The sequence below is a fragment of the Acipenser ruthenus genome, chromosome 6 (genome assembly GCF_902713425.1).
Source record: "Acipenser ruthenus chromosome 6, fAciRut3.2 maternal haplotype, whole genome shotgun sequence".
NCBI lineage: Eukaryota > Metazoa > Chordata > Actinopteri > Acipenseriformes > Acipenseridae > Acipenser > Acipenser ruthenus.
This window is the reverse complement of record NC_081194.1, coordinates 14,910,277-14,931,670: the sequence shown is the minus strand read 5'-3', so window position 1 is coordinate 14,931,670 and position 21,394 is coordinate 14,910,277. Positions and strand designations below refer to the sequence as shown.

Sequence of the window (21,394 nt, the reverse complement as noted above, 5' to 3'; positions counted from 1 at the left end):
TTTTTGGGGGGGAGAAGGGCAGGATGCTGGTGTCCCCCAGCAGCCTCTCGCTATGCTGCTGAAGGCAGCACGGCGTGCACGTGCCCAGCCGCCCCAGCAGAGGGAGCCAGCACCGCCAGGAGCAGAGGAGCTGGAGCTGCCTCTACCTCCACCACCTCCAGGAGCAGAGGAGCAGGAGCTGCCTCTGCCTCCACCACCTCCAGGAGCAGAGGAGCAGGAGCTGCCTCTGCCTCCGCCACCACCACCGCAAGGAGCAGAGGAGCAGGAGCTGCCTCTGCCTCCGCCACCACCACCGCAAGGAGCAGAGGAGCTGGAGCTGCCTCTGCCTCCACCACCGCCAGGAGCAGAGGAGCTGGAGCTGCCTCTGCCTCCACCACCGCCAGGAGCAGAGGAGCTGGAGCTGCCTCTGCCTCCACCACCGCCCGGAGCAGAGGAGCAGGAGCTGCCTCTGCTGCCCGTACCTCCGCAGGGAGTACGGTGGCCGGAGCCCCAGAAAGGGGAGCTGCCGGCCACGAAGAAGGGGGAGGAGGTCTGGAGACCACTTTCCCCAGCAGCAGTTTCGCTGCAGGAGTTCTTGTGGCCGGAGCCCCACAGGAGGGAGCTGCCGGCTATGAAGAAGGGGGAGGTCGGGGGACCACCTGCCCCCGCAGCTTTTTCGCTGCAGGACGGGACCAACAGGCTGTCAGCCGTGCCACTACCGGCAGGGGTGCTGACAGCATTGCCAGCCAAGGGCCCACTGAAGCCTCCCTTCCCAGCCCGAGACTTTGTCCTGGACTGCTGGGTTTTTAAGGGGGGAGGTGGCCGTTGAGGCCATGTGTGCTGCGCACAAGGGGGGGTATATGTGGCAATGCGCCCCGCCCCTGTGTGTATTTGTGTGTGTTGTGTTGTATGTTGCGTGTGTAAATGTTGGTGTATAGTCATTGGTACACGGGATATAAACGGGTCTGTGTTTCACGTGTATTTAAAAAGTGTATATTTGTATTTAGGCACGAGGAGAGCACAAATCACTTCACGTGCTGGTTAAATGTAATATGTGAGCACAGGGTTGCACAGAATTAATTCACGTGCTGGGATTCAAGTGAATAATTAATTAGTAATTGAATCCCAGCACAATAGTATATATAGACGCACATTTCTTGCACTCAGGGAGGTGTTCGGTGAGTGGAGAACGGGATTGGAGACGGAGGTAATAATAATAATAAGAAGAAGAATAATAGTTAAAGTGTTTTCACTCACCGTGTTTGTTCGTCTGTGTGTTGTGCACTGTCTAGTCCGTTTTGTTTGTCCTTTTATTTTGGCATATAGTGCCGTGTCCTGTTTTGTGTACTGTTTAAAACCTTTTATTTGTTATTAAACGCTGAGTGCAGCCATTGCACTCAGCTCATCACAACCACCGTCTCTGTCTGTGTATTCCTGTCTGGTCTGACGCCACCCACTCTGGCCGTCTTTGTGACAATATATATATATATATATATATATATATATATATATATATATATATATATATATATATATATAAACAAGGATAACTATTTTACTGCAAATATATTCTAGATTTCTATAGTTAGTTGTGTTTGAGCAGGAGAACAGAAAGTGATTTTGTCATTCTTGTCAGTTCAATTTGCAATCGCTGAATTTTTTTAATCTGATCTTGGTGTCATTTTTTAGGTATAGAGTATATTTTAAGACGTTAGCCATGTGTAGGGGCTGTATTTTTTCGTGGTCAAAATTGCTTCTTTCATGCCATTTCACAGTCTGAAAATAGGTATTTCAAGATATTTCCTGATTAAATATTAAATATTTGTTAAAGCAGAAAAAAATAGCATTGTCATATTCAAAATCAAAAATTTTCTCTGAAGTAATTACACAATATTTAAATGCTTCCCTAAAAAAACCCAGTAAATGCTAAAATGGAGAATATTTCGTTTTTTATAACCACCTCTTTAAAGACATTCTATTTTCACCATCAGTGAATTATCAAACCAAAACATAAATAAATATAAAAATAACAACAGACACGTGACATGTTCCCTTCATGTACTCTGATCTTTGATGCAGCTGGTGTCTTTTTCATTGAAGACATTTTAAAGAAATCGTGCAGCTCTATGCAGTGTGTTCAGTCATTACCGGAAGCAAACTAAACTGGCTACCAGGTTACTAAATGCAGTGTAACAGGTAGTGCGTCAATAAGGCAAACGTTTTCTGTATTTGTTTTTAAGTGATAAAAAAATGTATATTTTCACATGGAACTACATATTACATGGCAATGGTTACATTTCACAGAAATCGTGAAATCCGTGATAACCATGAAAAAAAATATTCAGCCTAGCGATGGCCCACTTCTCTTTACCACTCGTGAAGGTGAAGAGGCCATGGCTAACTCATAAAATAAGTTCAATATTTTCAGTTGGGCTATAGCATAATGGTATCCTATCTCTCTCTCTCTAATCATCTCATTTAACTTGTTTTGGAAAACAGTTGATTTTTTGTTAAATAAACAATCTTTGTATTTGATAAAAATTATACATTGTACGTTTGTGCTTTAACTGAATATTTTAATGGACATTTTGTGTACAAAAATAGAAACTATAAACTATTTTTAAAAATCCACTGGGAAATGATTTTGGAAAATGATTTGGCAAAATGTATTCTCGTTGTCAAGGTCAGTTACTCATCAGATAGCAGCATGCAGACTGTTTAGCGATCAGTTCTGTAGTACCCTTTCACATAACGCATGATTTTTCCATCAAAATGCTTCTAATCATGTTTTCTTTTATAGTGTATATCCGATACAAATTCATTATTGTTGCCCTGTGCTCTCTTGAAATGGCCCTCCCGTCCCCTCGCTATCTCTCGTCATGCAGCTGCATGATTTGAGATATTTCAGCTGACGAGATTGATGCAGTATGAAAACCTGCTCATACAGATCCTGTTGTTGAAGTGGTTAACCCTTTGTTGGAAACAGCAGCAACAGAACAAGTCTATTGCATATTCGGGACATGTTGCAATGTGATTTGTCAAAATAGTAATTGCAGGTTTATTTATTGGTTGCAAATTTTTCCACCCATTTTTCCACATGCTGAAATATGAATCTTAACCAAGCATTATAGGAAGGCTACATTCTTCCCAGGTGCAGGAGTTCTACATTCTTCCCAGATGGAGAAAAAATATCTAGTATTGCTTTTTCTCCATCTAGTGCTGTTCTACAAATCACACTGTACAGTACTCGACTAGCACCTTCTGGATTCATATTTGTATTGTATTATATCCTCATTTAAAAGCAAAGAGATAACAAAGAGATATCTGATAACAAATAAAGAACAAGATTAATAATTAAAGCTAGATGCTTCCTGGAGCTTGTGCTATTGGTGTAATTTTAGCCGTCTGGGTCCTTTGCCAGTCCAGTAACTTCTTATTAGCGATTAAACGCGATTTGTAATGAAAGGATTACCAAAACTATCACCCCCATTCACTGGGTCTCTTCTGTTTTAGGTTATTTTTAACACTGTCTTGCTTTGTCCCCTAATTTTAGTGTTTCTATACTTAAGATCTCTTAAGCAGTGTGGTGTAGTGGTTAGGGCTCTGGACTCTTGACCGAAGGGTCGTGGGTTCAATCCCAGGTAGGGGACACTGCTGCTGTACCCTTGAGCAAGGTACTTTACCTAGATTGCTCCAGTAAAAACCCAACTGTTTAAATGGGTAATTGTATGTAAAAATAATGTGATATCTTGTAACAATTGTAAGTCGCCCTGGATAAGGGCGTCTGCTAAGAAATAAATAATAATAATTAATTAAGCAACACAAAAACTCTTTAGAAAAATCCTACTAATTGTACAAATATGCCACATTAACCTTATTTTACACCCTACTCCATAACAAAATGCTAATTTCTATTTTGATTTCAGTCATGGATTTCTGTGCCTTGCAATAATGTAGTTTGTGTAATTGTAAGCTGTATACTGTATGTACATAATTGTAGCTGTACTGTATGTGAAAATGCATTCATGTAACTGTAACAAACACAAATATGGAAGTTAAAATGGTCTCAGCTAATTGTGTTTGTAGATTGTGTGTCATGTAGCTCCATCTTCACGATAGCACCCTCGTCCTCATGATATTTTTAGAAACAAAAAAACAACTCATGTTCTTCCTTTGCTAGCGATTGTGTTTTTTTTTTGTTTTGTTTCGTGCAGTGGTATGAATGCCTCGTCCACATGACCAGCTTATTATCCTTCAGCCAAACGGGTTGCAGACAATAATACAACATGTTTATTTCACTTCCGTTTAGGGGTGTTTTCTTGATGTCCTGAACCTTGCGTACAATATTATAATTTTCCTGGGAAGTATGATAAAAGATCATATGAAAAAACCTGAGTAGCACATATGCATAGCAGCAGTACAGCTTGCAGCTCATACAGTACTTGGCCTCATTTTCTTTAGACTGTCTGCAAAGATGCCCAGTGGTAGTTGTTCCAAATTATGTGGTGACAAATCTAGATTAGCTGGACTAAGTTGAGATCACCAGTTGTTGCTTTAAATACAAGAAAACAAACTAACTAATGTATAGTGGTCATGTGTCACAGTAGATAACTTGAGCTTTATGACGTGATGTGAATCACTCATAACTGCCAGTTAAAAAATAACTGTGAGAAAAGGGCTGTCTCATCTTTTGTGGCTCTTCTGTTTTTAACTCTATGCTGTTTTTTTTGCAGTTGTGAATGCTGCACTTATCGTTGTATGACTGTGAATGCTACACTAATGGTTGCAAAACTGTGAATGCTACACTTGCAGCATGTTCTCCAAGGGACTAATTCTGGCTTTATGCATGTAAACAGTGGAACACATTCCTCCACACACTGCAGTGCACCAGATTGTCGACTTCCACAGTTGCTTTGAAACGCTTTGAAGTGCATGTGAAATAACGCACAGGTAATTGGACCGTTAGTCAGCCCGACTTTTGAAAAGCCTGCAGGTTTTTAGAAGTGTTGTGCTTACAATCCACACACATGTATTTGTTAGGATCCCAAGCCGAAATGCAAGCTCATCGCAATCAGGTGGACCCTGTCTGCTTGGGGTTAATTGATAGTTTTAGAAATACTTTTTATGTTCAGCTTGGGGTTGTCTTGCAGATGACCACATCGCAATGCAGAAAATTCTCAAAGCTGATCTGAAGAAGAAGATCTCATACCAGAAGAAGATCTGATCATTCTTTCATGTCAAAGTAAATTATTCTAAGGGTAGCCCCAAATGTGCTAAACTAACCTACTTTGAAAATAGTAATAAAAAATGTAGAAAACGTTTATGTGGTAATAAATACATTGCAGACCTATACTTTAAAAAATAATTCTCAAACCACCCAAAACATTTATTTATTTATCGAAATACTAAATTAATATTGTATGACACTCCTGTGTGAAGAGAAATTAAAGCTAACTTACTTTAAGAAAGGAACGTATTGTATTTAGTGTATGTTCATCCACAACTTTAAACACTCAATTATACAAAAAACTATTTAAAAAAATAATAATAATAACAACTATGTGCAATTCTACCTATAGACCATGTTTTCTGCTTTTAGATGGTAAAGCAATGATTGTCATCAATGTCATGTGAAAATAATTTAAAGGCTATAATAACAAGAGGCAGAAAGGTGAGAAATCGAGGCGTTGGAACACGTCAAGGTTCTAAGAACCTTCATGATTTTTTCATTAAACCCGAGGAGAAAGCTGAGGGCATACTGTAGAATGATATCGCAAACCTGATCTGGGATGTTGATGCTGTTAATGGTAATGACAATAATTACTTTACCAGATTCAGATTTAGTAACATTTAAGAACAAAATAATATCATTTTCCACTAAGATTAATTGAAAAACGTTTTAATGCACACCATTTTTTTTTATTTATTTATCTATCTATTTGTTTGTTTATTCAGTGACTACATTGCCACTTGCAACCATCCAAAATTAATTACTAAATAATTTACAATATATCACAGGTTAATTCAGTGATGGAAACAAAAATGTACAAAGCTGTACTGGACATGTTGTCATAGCAACAATGTTGGATTAGAGCCTTTTTTCTCTGAACCTTAATCCAGTAGTTACACAGACACAGGCATGCAATGCAAACATACTGTCTGCTACGTGCTACATCTTGCAAAATCACTGCCAGAGAAACTCAATTGTTATTATTATTTTTTTAGGTAGAATGAGATTGTGACTTATATTAGCACTGTTGCTGCTATCCATGGTAAAAAGAATTTAATAACAAATAAAATTACATAATTTAACTGAATACAGTATTATGTAGAAGTCATAATCTTTAATATGCACTTTTACACCTCCCTCTCATTTGCAACTCAACTGAATTTTTTTTCTTTGTTGAAAAATGGTCAGAAATAAAAGTGGAGGGAAGATCATGGATTTTTATTTAGTGTGCTTGGGGAGAGCTATAGAATAGGAAATAGCCGCACCACATTTAGGTTTATCGTAAATTGCATTGCTCTCAAGATGCAGTGTATGATGAGATTTGATCGCTACAGTTATGCGGTAGGTATTGTTGCATTGGCCTTCGTTCATTTTTGTTGAACTGCTAAAACACAATCAGACCATTTGATCTCCCTGTACTGCAAGAAAAAGCAGGGCGTCTGTCCCATTTTTATGAGAGTCCATATGCTGTTGGGAGTACTTACCTTCTGGTTCTCATTGCACTGAGGACCCTTTACCCCTATGTGGTTTTCCCAGGTTACATAAGAACAACAGGTAGACGTGTAGTATTTTGTGAAAATAGATTTTCATTATTCCCATACAGCGAATACTTTCAGCCGATACAACGGTAAATAAAATCACGAAAGGAAAGCAATCTTTGAAAAAAACTGAATAAAAAACAAAATGTAAGACTTTAAAAATAAAAGCATATTAGGAGTTGTACATGGACATATTAATAACTATGGCTGAGTTTTGTGTTGCCCCAAAAATACATTTTCAATGAATAAAATATGTGAACAACAAACTTGTTTGTGAACATGTTAACACAATGCAGTTGCAAATTGAAAACGGTAGCGCCACGGCCCAGGATGTTATTGGCCGGGAGAGAGACTCAGAACACAGGAAGCTACAGTTTAAGTGCAATTGCACACTTTATTCACAAACACTAAACAAAACACTTTAAAAAACAAAACGGCACAAAGGCCAAAACAAAAGGTTTGATGAAACGTAACAAACAGCACAGCACGGAACACAGAACATCAGACAGCCCTCCGCCTCCACCTATCACCATCAACTCTAAACCTTTCTGATTAACACCCGTGAATACCTATTTTATACACCCGTGGCTGGAGCCTAATTAATCATGTAATCATTTATTCACTTGTTGCCTCCAGCCACATTCCCACGTGTTTTGACAGGGAGAAATGTAACCCCCTCCCTGCCAACCCAATATTCCCCCACACCAACACACACACGTGCACCGGCAGGGCTTTCACCCTGCCACACTGCCACAACTGCATAACGTAGCTTTGCGCATAAATACAAAGCACACAGTTGGCAAAGTTATCATGAAATAGCAATATAATCAGAATATATTAAAACATAATTGAAGCTTTTATCTCTTTGACAAGTAACACTATCAGCAGCATTGAATTAAGGTCATAATTTAAATGCAAAGCCGAGACTGGCTTCCTGTTCAAGTATATTTGGTCTACATCTAGTTCGCAGGTGTATCACACTTATGTTGGCCTATTTCATTGATGTTTGCATTCCTTTACATTTTACATTAAAGAGCGAGCAGGAAACTAATTCTTATTACCGTACTGTATTTTGTATGTCTTCTTATACGAAGGACTTATCTTGAGAAAAGCGATCAAGGGCTTTGGCAATATCTTTTATTTTTTCATTTTTTAACTCGTATCTTGTTTTTTTTCCTGTTAAGCAATTGGCAGGGAAACAGTTAAACAATCCTTTAGAATTGGAAAAAAAAACAAAAACCTCAGACCTGTTCCCCCAAAACAGATACTGTAATAATAGAAGCCCTACGGGTCTATATCTATATAGTAGTAGTAAAATGGCAATACTCTTTTACAATTCAGACAAAATATTATGATACAAGTTATTTGAATTCCATGCTTTGCAATTCAAATAATTCGGATTGCATATTGTAATACGTCAACTGCAAAACCAGTTTTATGAGACCAGATCCAGTACCAGAACTGTATAAAAAAAAAATTGCAATTGTACAGAAACACCTTCTAGTTAAGCTTAGTAAGACACATTTCTTGCTAATGCAGTGCACTGCTAGAGATTTAGTTCTGCCTGAATCCTTGTGCCTACACGCTTAAGAATTATGAGTAACGTGACTGTAGGTTATGTACTCGCACCCACTTGCTATGAATGATAGCCCTCCTCTTTGGAACAGTAGGACGGGATGCCAAAGAAGAACTAAAAGCTTGCTGTGTGAATCAAAGGGCACTGCATGCAAGACTTCTATTTTTGTCTAAGCCACAATGAGAGACCAGTTCATTTGATCTGGTAGAAAATAAAGTCTGATTTATTTTTGGATCACGGGGGTGAGGAATGAGACCTAGATTTTGCAACTCTGAATTATTAAAGAGTAGATTGTCGTAATAAACTAAAACCTATTTTACAGTAAAGAAACTGATAAAGACATAATGAAGACATGTATCAGAATCTTTGTTTGATTTTTTAAAGATTTTAAAGGGATACTTTTACCCACAAAATTTGCGTGATATTTGATTGTTTTATTATTCCATGATACTGAATGTGTTCTTAATGATTATTTACTATTGCTACTTGTGGCAAAGTGGTGAATGGTTACAGATGTGTGCAGTGCAGCACGGATACAAAATACACAGACAATGATTAACAACTGCGAGGGTGTTTATTGTTTTACAATGTCCAGAGCCTTAGGGCAAACACCTGCAAATAATAAATGTTGGAAGTGATACAGCGGCGTGTATCACTCAGTTTGTAATCCTGGGGTTTGACCCGAAACCAATAACAAAAAGTCCTGTTCTTTCCTCACCCACACGTAACACAGAACACAAAGACGCAGTGTTATTTTAGTGTGTGAAACTAGTGCTCGTGGTGAAAAGAGTTTGTGAAACAGAGATGTGCTGGTGTAATAAATGAGTAGAATAAACTACTCAACACAAAACAATGTGGTCCCTTGGTTTCAATTATTAAGCATCATTCAATAATAATCTGACAGTGCTATTTAATATAGAACCTGTTAGTTATATTTTATAAGCGATTATTTGTGTTACCTTTATCTTTTTGCTACGCAATCTTATTTTCTTTCACTTTCTGTAGTTTCCTTAGAAATGCGTCATCTCTGCAGTGAATTGTGGGACTGTAGTTCTGGGCAAGGTTTTATCTCTGATTAAACCCGACAAATAAATACATATCCCACAGAGTTAGGTTTAACGAAAGGTCACATTTACATGACAAATCAGTTGCATTTACTAGTTTTGCAACATATTTCCATTGTCAGTTTACGGCCCTGGCAGTAAAAATGTGAGGACCCTGGATGAGAGGAATTATTACCTTCCAATCAGCTTTTAAAACAATCAATATGAAAAATTGGTACTCAATTGTACTGTAAAGATGAGGGAAAGGCAGATTTTCTTGATTTGAAATCAACGCATTAATAAATAGGTATGTTTTGATTTATTTAATACTGACAAATACTTTTTAAAGGTAATTACTTACAAAATATGAGTATTAGCACACCCCTATATTTTACTTTTTTGTTTTTGGGGCTGTCTCTGAGCAGGCCATAGCAAGGTATTGTAAATATTTTCTGTTAGTTATTTCCCATTGCAAATCTCTGTTAAACTGAGTGTTTCCGGGGGAAGGAATTGCCTGGGCACATCCGTAGTGGTAATGGTTTTACTGGTGTAGTGTCAAGTATGTACTAGCACAAATAAGCTGTAGCAAATTAACCTGCACATGCACAATGATACGTGCTTGGTTCTAGGCTCTCCCTTGTTATGACATCACAGACATTTTCAATCATGTGTGCAAACATGAGATAACAAACCTCAAAACAGGAATTACATTTTTAACTGTTTGCAAATTTTGCAATCTTGGCCTATATAATGCATATGGCATATGGTTTCTTGTCTCTTGGTTCCAGGACAATGGGGACGATGCCCACCAGATTCCCCCCTCCCCGGTGGTCCACGTGCGAGGGTTGTGCGAGTCCGTGGTGGAGGCAGACCTGGTTGAAGCCCTGGAGAAGTTCGGGACGATATGGTGCGGCTTAGCTTGTGGCTATCATCTTAACTGGCCAACATTTTTTTTTATTGGCTGTCAGGCCTGCTTATATCAAGAGTGATCCCTGCAACAAATCCCTTTCTCGACGAGAACCACACTATCATAATGAAATGTACAGTATGCTGCTGGCAGCTATAGAAACCAAACATCAATGTTTAATTGTATTATAATTGTGTAAAACATATACGGCTGTGTTATTGCTGATTGCATAAATTAATGACTAGATGGCATTTTTAGTACAGTACAGGTTACAATCTGTTGTCCGAACAAATCAGTGATCTGAACATGGTCCATGTGGGTTACTGACACTTTACCCAGAGGTCTTGCATCAGGTTTGCATTCAGGGCTTTAATACAATTTACCAGTGTAGCTGTCAACTTTCATTCGTGACAAATTCATAGTTTATTTTTAGTGTTCTTTAAGGCAATTCACATTACACTGTTTATCGCGCAGGCTGATTCCAACTGACACTGATGTATGTTTTCTGTTGTATCTTGCTGTCTTTCTCCTTGCTTTTTTATTATAACAACGGTCTGCTGTTATTACAACCACAGTAAACTGTCTGATGTAAAAATTATAATTTTACCATTAATGTAGTATTTGGCTACATTATGAAAACACCGTTTAGCCATTCTGCCTTCCTTTAAAATCTTGGTCTGTTGTGAAAGATAATTTTCTGTACCTACAAGAGGAAAGACAGTTGTGTTGTTTCCTGCAGTATCTCTGATAAAGAGTTTGTAAGCAGAAACGTAGGTACTTTTTTGTAAAATAAAAATGTTAATGTAAAAACCAATATATTTCTGCATTACTTTTTTTTTTTTAAATTTAGGACATATGTAAAAATATTTTTACACATCATATTGCAACACATTATTTTTGTTCCATCTCTTTTAATGCAGGGTTTATTGCCTCAGGGCAACATCATGCTGTGTTCATAGCTGAGCACAGCTGTTTTGTGCCCTCTAGTTGCAATACTGTTTACATACAGATGCAGATCCTGAGTAAAGCATATGGAATCTTGGCTCATCATGAGGGAAAAAAGTCCCAAAGCATGACTGATGACAGGCATATCAATGGTAATATGTCAGTTGGGTGTAACAAATGTTTCCTTTACTGATCTATTACCGCTTTGGGCGTACTGTATCATCTGTTTTTTGTATTTTGCCTTTCCAGCAGGGCTGGCATTATCTGTGCCTTATAGTGTGTGGATTTTGCATGTTTGGATTATCATCCCATCAGCAATCAATGTTGCTTGAGTGACACGTTAGTTTGGCATTTAATGCAGCACATCTAGAATGATTTCATATTTACAAACCCAACTTGATAACTAACCTTAAAAAAATAAATAAATAAAAGGTCAAAAAAGCCAAAAAAGGACTGTTCTATTACAGAACTGGTGTGTTCAGCAGCTCAGGACGTTGTCTCTGTTATCAATTCAATTTACCTGATTTAGAATACTAACTTGTCACTCCCTTTTACTTTTCCAGCTACGTGATGATGATGCCTTTTAAGAGGCAGGCTCTGGTGGAGTTTGAGGGTGTTGAAAGTGCTGACAAGTGCGTGGCATGCGGTGCCAGTGAGGCTGTCTACATAGCTGGGCAGCAAGCCTTCTTTAATTATTCTACCAGTAAAAGGATCACGCGTCCGACCAACTCAGACAACCCCAACAGTGGCAATAAGGTCTTGTTGTTGTCCATTCAGAATCCTCTTTACCCCATAACAACGGTAAGAATGCTACCTGTTATTTGCAATCTAATGAAGCCATTTGGCACACAACTGACTGCCTTGAAGTTGTGCCAAGGAATGAAAAAACGTTTGAAGTGAGTGCACATGAGTGTAGGGGGCAGAATATATTTCTGATAGACCTTAAATTCAATACTCATGAACGGAAACCGTCAGACTCTGATGGTACATCACGTTACAGCTTAAGTTTCCATCCCACACTTACTAGAATGAGACCTTGCCCTGTGCTCGTAAATCGCTTCATTTTTGTGCAACAGGCTGCTTTTAAGTTTTGATGGTGTATTTACAAATGTGAGCTGTTCACACCTACCTGATTTTGCAGGCTAACAAAGCTTGGAATAGAAACATGACATTTTAAATGTTACAATAAAGATAAGTGCTTCAAATGTTAACACACCTGTTTTTCTACCTTTGTATCTGTTCTGTAGATAAAAAAAAGAATCGGTAGCTTCTAAGCAAAACACTTTACTGAAAGTGCGAAAAAAATGTCTTGTGTTTTTTTCCAGTTTCTGTAACATCGATGCAAGCATAATGTATTTTAGTTCAGATTTTTACAGTTTTATTTTCAAATTACACAAAAAGCACAGTTTACTTGCTCTTTACTTCTTTACGATATTTGATAGTTTCCATTTAATCTAACCAGACATTTCTGTTACAGAACGCTACAGTATTGTAATGTGGTGGTGTTTTTTTTTTTAATTTCTTATTTCTGTGATTTTATCTCCTTTTTACAGGATGTTTTATACACTGTCTGCAACCCGACTGGAAACGTCCTCCGTATTGTAATATTCAAAAGGAATGGCATACAAGCCATGGTGGAATATCCTTTTAGATCCACTAGAGTATTAACTGGGGATGTGTAGTTTTCCATTATAGCTACAGAGCTAAACAAAGACATTTCTATGAGCTGTCAATGATTGCTCAGTTGGAGCAGAAAGGGACTAAACTGCCTTTTCTTTCGCTCTTCCAGTCCATTGCAACTCACTCGGTGTTGGGAGTGCCTTAGATGTTCAGTAAAAGCAGAGGGAGGGGGGAGGGGTATCTCTTGAAATATGCACTTCGCTGCATTTATCTCTTGACTGAACAACTGAACATGTAGCTTTTGAAATAAATATATGCAAGAAAGGGCTTTATATCAAACAAATGTGTGGCTTGTTGGTATAAATACATATTAATAAGCCTTCTTACCAGCATTGTCATGTAAATTATGCATTGTTTGTTTTACAAGTAGATTATTTCAATTGTGACCAGAAGAGCTTTTTAGTTTTTGTTAGAAAATGACCCCTCATGGTAAAAAAAACATGGTAAACTATCCTGTTCTGGAAGAGCTGGATGCAATGCACAGTACCTACTAAATGAGAGTGAGTGATGCTACGTGGTAAATGCAATAGACTGGGAGTCGGACGCTATCTGACGTTGTGACCTTGGGCAAGTCAATTATGCCTTCTGCCACGCTCTAAAATGGGAAGCAAATGAAAGCACATTTTAGTATTTTAATATCTGGTCATAAAATTGCCACAGTCGTTGTAAACTTAACTCAATGTGCTTCGTAGCTTTTAAATAATGTATCTCCTGATGTTTTACTGACCTTAACTCATGCTTAAAAAACAGATTTGGAAGAATAGAAAAGTGCTGTCCTTGCAACTAAGCCATCTCTGTCAGGGACTCAGTAAATCTCTGTGGGCTAAAGAGATTTTATTTAGTTTAGGAAAGTGTCTGCAAAAATATGCCTTTTTTTGGCTCACGACTGGCTAAAAAAATAAAATTTCTAGACAAAAGCTAAATATTTACAGTATGTTAATTGATAGTTGTCTACGCCCATTATAGAAAACAATCATTTGATCTTTGTCTCAGTTCAGTACTACAGCTCATTTCTGAATTGTACTTGAAACTACAGTAGGGTAGGTAACCTGGCTTTGAAATGACAGGTTGCCAAGCCTTGTTTCATGTACAAGCATCAAATTATTATTTTCTATGAAGGGCATGTTGTCATCTTAAAAGACATATTAATTTAGTCTAATTTAATTTAGAGTTTTCAGAAGTGTAATTTTGAACTGTAGGCAAAAAAAAAGTCATCTCCTCTTTAAATAATAATCTACAGTTAGGAAAAAAGGCAATACTGGTGATATACTAATCCTTAACTTGTACTTACATTCGAATCTGTTCAAAGTGCTCAGAAAGCCAAAGCTGCCCTCAACGGTGCTGATATCTACGCTGGGTGCTGCACGCTGAAAATTGAATACGCAAGGGTAATTACTTTATGCACTTCTAGTTTTGTACAGTTATTCACTGAACAGACTTACATTGTTGTTTTTCTCTTTTTCCAATAGCCAACCCGTCTTAACGTGATAAGAAATGATAATGATAGTTGGGACTACACTAAACCGTATTTGGTTAGACGAGGTAAGGTTATTTTAATGTACTGTACATGTATCTTTGTTTTACTGTTCTCTATATGTCTGTTTTAAGGTAAAAATTAGCCTAGCAGTTAAAATGAGGTCAGAAAAAGGATATAAAGTATCTATATTTTAGTGAAGTCCTTCATATTTGATATGTTGTCGCTATTCTTGACAGAGTCTACAGGGACTAGGGGAGAAAGGGATACCGGGGGAGGGAACTGAAAAACTTTTGTATTTTTAAAAATACCTGTATATATTTATGATCCATAAGGTTAAGAGGACTTTCACTAAAATATGTATACTTTCCCTTTTAAATCTTTTTTATTTATATAATTGCTGCCCTGTCATTTAATAAGCTCATACTGAGTGCATTCAAGTATTTTTCATATGATGCAATAATTTTAATTAAAAAAAAAAAAAGTGTTCGTAGATGTTGGTAAAGAGATGTTAATGCACAAGGGGTTTAATGAAACACTGAAATGCTAGTAAACTTAGAAGTGTTAACAGTAATATGAAGAGAAAAAAAAGTGCAAATGTTGCTGGCCACCCTGTGGTGTAGACTGTGGTACTGTATTGTGACTCTAGTGCCCCCTACTGTTTGTATTGACAATACTGGACTAAAGTGAAGGTGGAACTCAAACATGCAGACAAGCCAACAGCACATAAGACTTTCAATTTCTCCAAGCAACACTCAATTCCCAAGTAAAGAGAAACTGAATTAGGACTGATTGAATAAACACAAGCTTAAACGCCTACCTACCGACCTGCACGCTGCTTCACTGTGGAAAGGACTTTTCCGAGTAGGGGGGGGGGTCAGAGGTGGACACAATGAGGACGACAGCCAGGCAGACTCTGCACCTCATCATGCATACGTGTGTGAAAGTCCTCAGACTTGCCACTCATCTTGAATACATGCACCACCTCAGCACGTCTCACAAGGAAGGACTCTCCCTGTGCGTGGATCAATACCCCATATAGCCTTTTTTTGTGTATATTCATTTATTTGATTGAAAAATTCCAGGGGGACATTTGTCATGCCAGAAAATCAGATTGTCACCAAATCATCTCTGACATTTCTAATTAAAAGTACAGCATTAAGAATGACCTTAAAGACTAACATTTCCTCTTTTCAATATTGGATAGATTTTACTAATTTATAATTATAAACTCACTAACTACCAACTACAGAGCTCTTTTATTAAACAGTAACAACTAGTACATGTACAGTGTACATGTACAATAGATCAGCTTTACCTGTTAATTGTGAATTAACTTCATTTGAGAACAGTCAATTTTTAAACAACATGGGATCTCTTTTCTCTCTTGTTACTGTACGATAAGAAGTATATTCAGAGGCTTCAAAAATAAGTGCTCTTACCCTTACCAGTGTCATAGAGACCCTAATATTCAAATATATTTCCTGATACAAACAATTGATGGTTTGGTGATCTTTTTTAAAGCTGCAATATCTCTTTGCTTTTCCACACTACTGATTTAGATAGCTAGTGATCCTTTAAATAACGAGAACAAGAAAGGATGTTACAGCTTTAACCCAGGCATGCTTTTACAGTTACATATCAAATGAGACTTGTCAGGCATGCAAGGGATGACTGACATTATGTGTTTTATTCTGTATTAGTTTTATTATTGTTCACTTTCCAGATTGACCACTTAGTGGAAAATAGCCAAAACTGTGCATGTCAAATGTCATATATCCTGTTTGGTTGTTAAGAAACTAAAACAGAAAATGGTATTTTGAAAATTAGGATATGTATCTGAACCCAATGTTAATGGTGTGACGCAGAATTGAATGAACAGTTGTTGCCCCATTTCCTTAGAACCGTCCTTATTGCGATCATGTGGGACACATGTTACTGCATTTACCATTTTATTCCAGGAATTCTTATTTTGCACTGGTTTCAGTACTTCATTATCTAATTGCACAATCAAAATAACTGTGGCACCACAGAATGGAGATGCTGTTAAATGCCTATTGGTACCAGAATGTGCATGCTTCTTTATATTTGGCAAATAGACATCCCTGTAGTGTTTCTTCCAAGTAACAGATTACTTTGGAGTACCCTAGGTTGTAAGTAAAATGCAGTATAAAGAAACAGAAATGTCATCAGAAAGCATTGCTCTTCTTTCAATTCTGTCCCTCCTCTTCTGTGGTTGATGCTTAGGCTGTTACAAGTTGTATCCACTGAACTATGTATGTACTGACTGTAAAACCATGTAACACAGGTTGATGTTATTCGCTTGTGCTGAAACCCCTCTTGCAAGTTTAAAGAAGGCCTCATTGAAACTGTTGCTGTTGACGCTAGTGGTAAAAACGCAGGTACTGTTTTTCCCAATTGTGCACAAGAGCTTTCTAAAGAACGTAATCTGCACTGTGTACAGCTTTTTTTTTTTTTTCTAAAGGTGTATAACTCTGTTTTGGGTTCCCAATTGTGTTCTGTACTATGTGTCTGTATTGTAGCTGCAACATATATATTTTTTCTTTCTTTGCTATCCTGTACTAGTGCTTTACTCTGCTGCAGCCCTCACTTGTGAGTTTCCTGAATTATGTAAACATGGATTTTCCATATATCTTTTTTGCTAACAATAGCCGTTATACTGTATGTGAAGTTGGTCATTTAGATGACGTTATATTTACTGTTACTTGTTCATATTTGTAGTCTGAATTGTCAGCTGGCTTGTCTGTAGGAGATGCCATTTAAGCACAGCCTACCAACAGCTTATTTCTTGATAGGTCAAAAGTGCCTTCATGTTACTGTAGCCATTTACTTCTGGGACTGTTGCCCTTGAAAGGTGACCTTCAAGTGGCCACTTACACAGCCATGGCCAAAGGTTTTGCATCACCTAGAATTTTAGAATTGAGACATAATGAAAAAAAAAAAACTAACTAATTTAGATCTTTTATTTAACATCATATAATCAAAGAAACTACAAAATGATATCGCAACCATCTACCGGAAACCATAATAGCAGTACAGTATTTCATGTTAGATTTAGAATTTTTCAATTTGTCAATTTTTTTGTTACGTAAATGGAAAACTACAAAGAGGTACGTAATTCAATAAGTTAGCGTAACATTTATTCAGCAAGGTTCATTCGACTTTTGGCCACAGCTGTAGAATTGGAGACCATGGTCTGATATGTGACCTGGCTAAGATTTTGGTCAAGCAGTCTGTTTTTCTGTTGTTTATAGTCTGTGGGTCTATGTGTCCTACACTTGTTTTAGCATTTAGCTGTAACATTTTTACATGTAATGTAACAATTGTAAATAATTCTCATTTTATCAATGTTTCAGATAGGGGGAAGGGAAGGCAGCGGCAAGCCATCCTAGGAGAGCACCCATCTTCCTATGGTGACAATGGGTATGGTGAGTTTCACACAAGCTCACACCTCTACTCCTGCTGTTTCTAACAAGCAATACAACTGCCTCTGGCAGCACTTCATGTGCCAAATCCCACTTGTTCCCTTTTATAGTACCAGGACTGTTAAAACAAGTAAGTCAGTATAATATACACCTTACTCCGTTAATAATCATATCATGTTAGGGTATATTAATTACTGATTTCCAGTATGTGTTCTCATGATACATGTAAGTGCAATGTAAGTGTGACAGACAGAGCGACACCTTCCAGATATATGTAAAAAAGTAAAGTGTAAAATACATAAGTAAAGACCAGATACTCTTCACAAGGAATTTTATGCCCTGTACAGGATACTAATAGCAGATATGGCTGCTTATGACAAGATAAAAGTAAAGAGGGATAGTTTGGTTCGATTTAGTGACCTGATTGTGTGCACCTCAATCACACAGTAAACTCCAGATTATTTTGAGAAACTTCATTTTAACAGATTGTTTCTTCCTTTTTTTGTTTTTTAGGTTCTCACTGCCCCCTGCTGCCTTTACCAAGTAACAATCGGTATAAAATGGGCTCTCATGACATCCCGGAGGTGGTTACTTACCCACTCCCCCAAACCTCCTATTACATGGGCCTTGGGGCTTCCTCCTCCAGCTCCGTTGCCATGGTGAGCGGGCTGCATGCCAAGAGAATGAACTGCACCAGAATCTTCAACCTCTTCTGTTTGTATGGGAACATTGAGAAGGTGAGTGGGCACACTGTTTAGTTTTCTGTTTTCTGTCATTTTTGGGGTTTTTTTAAAAACAAATGAATTATAGTAAGGAAGCAGCATAACAGCAGAAAGGTTTGAAATTAGGTTAAAAAAAATAGGAATGGTTTAACAACTTTGATAAAGAGGAATTATTTTAAGGTATATTGAAAACAAATTCAATTTAACATTTAACATTAACCTGTGAAGAAAATATGTTGTATTTTGGCCATATTGAGGCAATTAAGTTTAATATATATATTAAATACTCTATCCTGATTGGTCAAAACAGGTCACACGGGGGTGTGACTATTACAGCATATTCCCATGGGTTGAAACTTTTTTTCAAAAAGGGGAGAATCACTTGTAGATATCCATACGCCACGAGAATTTTGAAGAAAAAAAAAAACAGTAGCCATATTTAAATTAATATTTATATTAATAAACATGACTAACCACATTTAATATATAACAGCAGATGAGGTGGGTCTGGAACACATTTTCTCATTCTCGTACAACTTACTCCAAATCTTCATTTGTGCATTCTTTTCTTAAAAAAAACCCGGAAATGACCAGTATAAAACAAATTAAAAACAATAACCTGAGACTATTAACAAGCCTAGAATATAAATGTTTGAGTTGTTTATTTCTGGTTTGGTATCGTAGGTGTTTTTTACCTTTCTAAAAAAAAAAAAACAGCTAATGACGATTTGGAGTAAAGAGCTTTGAGAACGTGTTAACTATTTGTTAGGTGGAACACTTCAACAGTAATTGCTCTTATTCCAGGTCAAGTTTATGAAAAGCGTGCCTGGTACAGCACTGGTGGAAATGGGTGACGAATATGCTGTGGATAGAGCCATCACGCACCTCAACAGCATCAAGGTGTTTGGAAAGAGACTCAATGTCTGGTGAGAGTCTGATTCTGCAATATGCACAGAGCATGCTTCAGATTACTGGTTTCTTTTTATTTGCAGACTGTTGGGCTTGTCTTAAAAGCAACACAAAGAGCTGTTCAGTTCAGGGCTAATGGAATATGCGCATTACAAAAAAAACAAAACGTTGTGGGTTAGTTGATAGTGCAGATGCTCATGGTTTGGAAGTTCACAAGATCAATCTTGCTGGATTTTTTCAGGTATTTTAAAAGTTTAGATGCATAGAAAAATAACACATAAAACCACCTCTATGTGTTCTACTCCTCTATCGGGTCACCATGCAAACACATATCACTGATCAGAGAGCGGAAAGTAAAGAGTAGTTGCACTGCTAATATGCCATTGTGGTTTATTTCATTAAATTATGTCATAAATAACAGGGTTGGATCTGGAATCCTGTTTATATGGTACACTTTTTTATCGTGATTTGTATATTAATTAACGTGTAGTCTCCTGTGTTTCAGATAAAACCAGAAATTGATTAAATATGGCTTTTTGCATAAAGATAATAACAATATCTAAACCTAGTAATAGGCCAAGTATTTCTGGTAAATGTTAGTTTTCAAGATTACATGTTTTTATTGGCTATAACAAGGGATAATAAAACAATTTGGTGACTGAAGTCCGTTTTTTTTGTCGTACAGCTAGAGGAGAGCATGTTCAGGTTTTCTTTGGTGCCATGCTTCATAATCGCCCTGATTCTAGGTTTTTTCTGTTTGTTTTTCAAAGTGTGTCGAAGCAGCATGCAGTTATACCAAGCCAGGTGTTTGAACTGGAGGACGGCACAAGCAGTTATAAGGACTTTGCCATGACCAGGAACAATCGATTTACCAGCGCCGGTCAAGCTTCCAAGAACATCATCCAGCCCCCCTCCTGCGTCCTGCACTTCTACAACGTACCCCCGTGTGTCACAGAGGAGGAGCTGCAGCAGGTGGGGCTTCACGCGCAGCTTTTTTGGGTGCACCTCCATGTCACATTTGTGCTAATGACATTTACCCGACATTCAGAGTTATGCAACATAAGAGGACAGTGTAGCCTTGAGAGCTTCCAGACTTATTTCTATGTATTTGTATTGCTAAATAGCCCCCCCCCCCCCCCCGGTCTCTTTTTCCTTGAGGTTCCAGAACAAAACTGCTCTCGGGCCAAAGAGCTTTTGAATTTTGAAACAATTGCTTATTCAATTGAGTACCATCTAGTCGTGATAAAATGGCCTAGCATCTGGCCATCTCTTCTGGATCATACAACTTTTCCATATACAGTAACTGTTGGGAGTCTTTCACCCAGAGTAGAGATTTCTTTATTAATGTTTAACTAACTGTTTTTGTTTTGTTACCAGTTGTGTACAACACATGATGTACCTGAGTTTATAAAGTACAAGGTGTTTGACGCCAAACGTAAGTACTTTTTATGTGATATTATTATTATTATTATTATTATTATTATTATTATTATTATTATTATTATTATTATTTGTACTCTAAGGATAAATCTTCTCTCATTTTCTTTAGCTTCTTCCAAAACTATATCAGGGCTGTTAGAATTTGAAACCAAGACACATGCGGTGGAGGTCCTAACGGTACTGAATCATTACCAGATCAGAATACCAAGTAAGTGGTTTACCCTACATGAAGCCATGTACCATGCTGTTACCTGTGTCTCACAATGGTTCTAGGAAAGTTTTGCTTCAATGGATATGTTAATAACAAATTGGTGTGCAATTTGCATTTTGTCATATCTGGTCAGTAATGAGTTCTAGTTAGTGGTGGATCTAAACCACTGCCTGTCTTTATATCACTGTTGTCCCCCCCCCAGGGTGATTTATTGACTCCCTTATTAACCTCACTAGATACAAAATACATCAAACAGAAAGAGGTCTAGGAGCAGGTTTACAGCATAGGGCTGTG

At 37.6% G+C, this 21,394-nt stretch overlaps 1 protein-coding gene across 1 annotated transcript in view; it reads left to right on the top strand.

Moving 5' to 3' along the window:
- Positions 1-21,394, top strand: part of LOC117411471 (heterogeneous nuclear ribonucleoprotein L-like) — a 32,801-nt gene that overhangs the window by 7,791 nt on the left and 3,616 nt on the right. Inside the window, exons 2-12 of the mRNA XM_059025061.1 lie at positions 10,155-10,273; positions 11,782-12,019; positions 12,772-12,859; positions 14,192-14,286; positions 14,368-14,440; positions 17,750-17,821; positions 18,332-18,555; positions 19,345-19,466; positions 20,220-20,421; positions 20,827-20,884; positions 20,999-21,097. Of these exons, the coding sequence (XP_058881044.1) occupies positions 10,155-10,273; positions 11,782-12,019; positions 12,772-12,859; positions 14,192-14,286; positions 14,368-14,440; positions 17,750-17,821; positions 18,332-18,555; positions 19,345-19,466; positions 20,220-20,421; positions 20,827-20,884; positions 20,999-21,097 (1,390 nt within the window). The remainder of the gene's footprint in view (positions 1-10,154; positions 10,274-11,781; positions 12,020-12,771; positions 12,860-14,191; positions 14,287-14,367; positions 14,441-17,749; positions 17,822-18,331; positions 18,556-19,344; positions 19,467-20,219; positions 20,422-20,826; positions 20,885-20,998; positions 21,098-21,394) is intronic.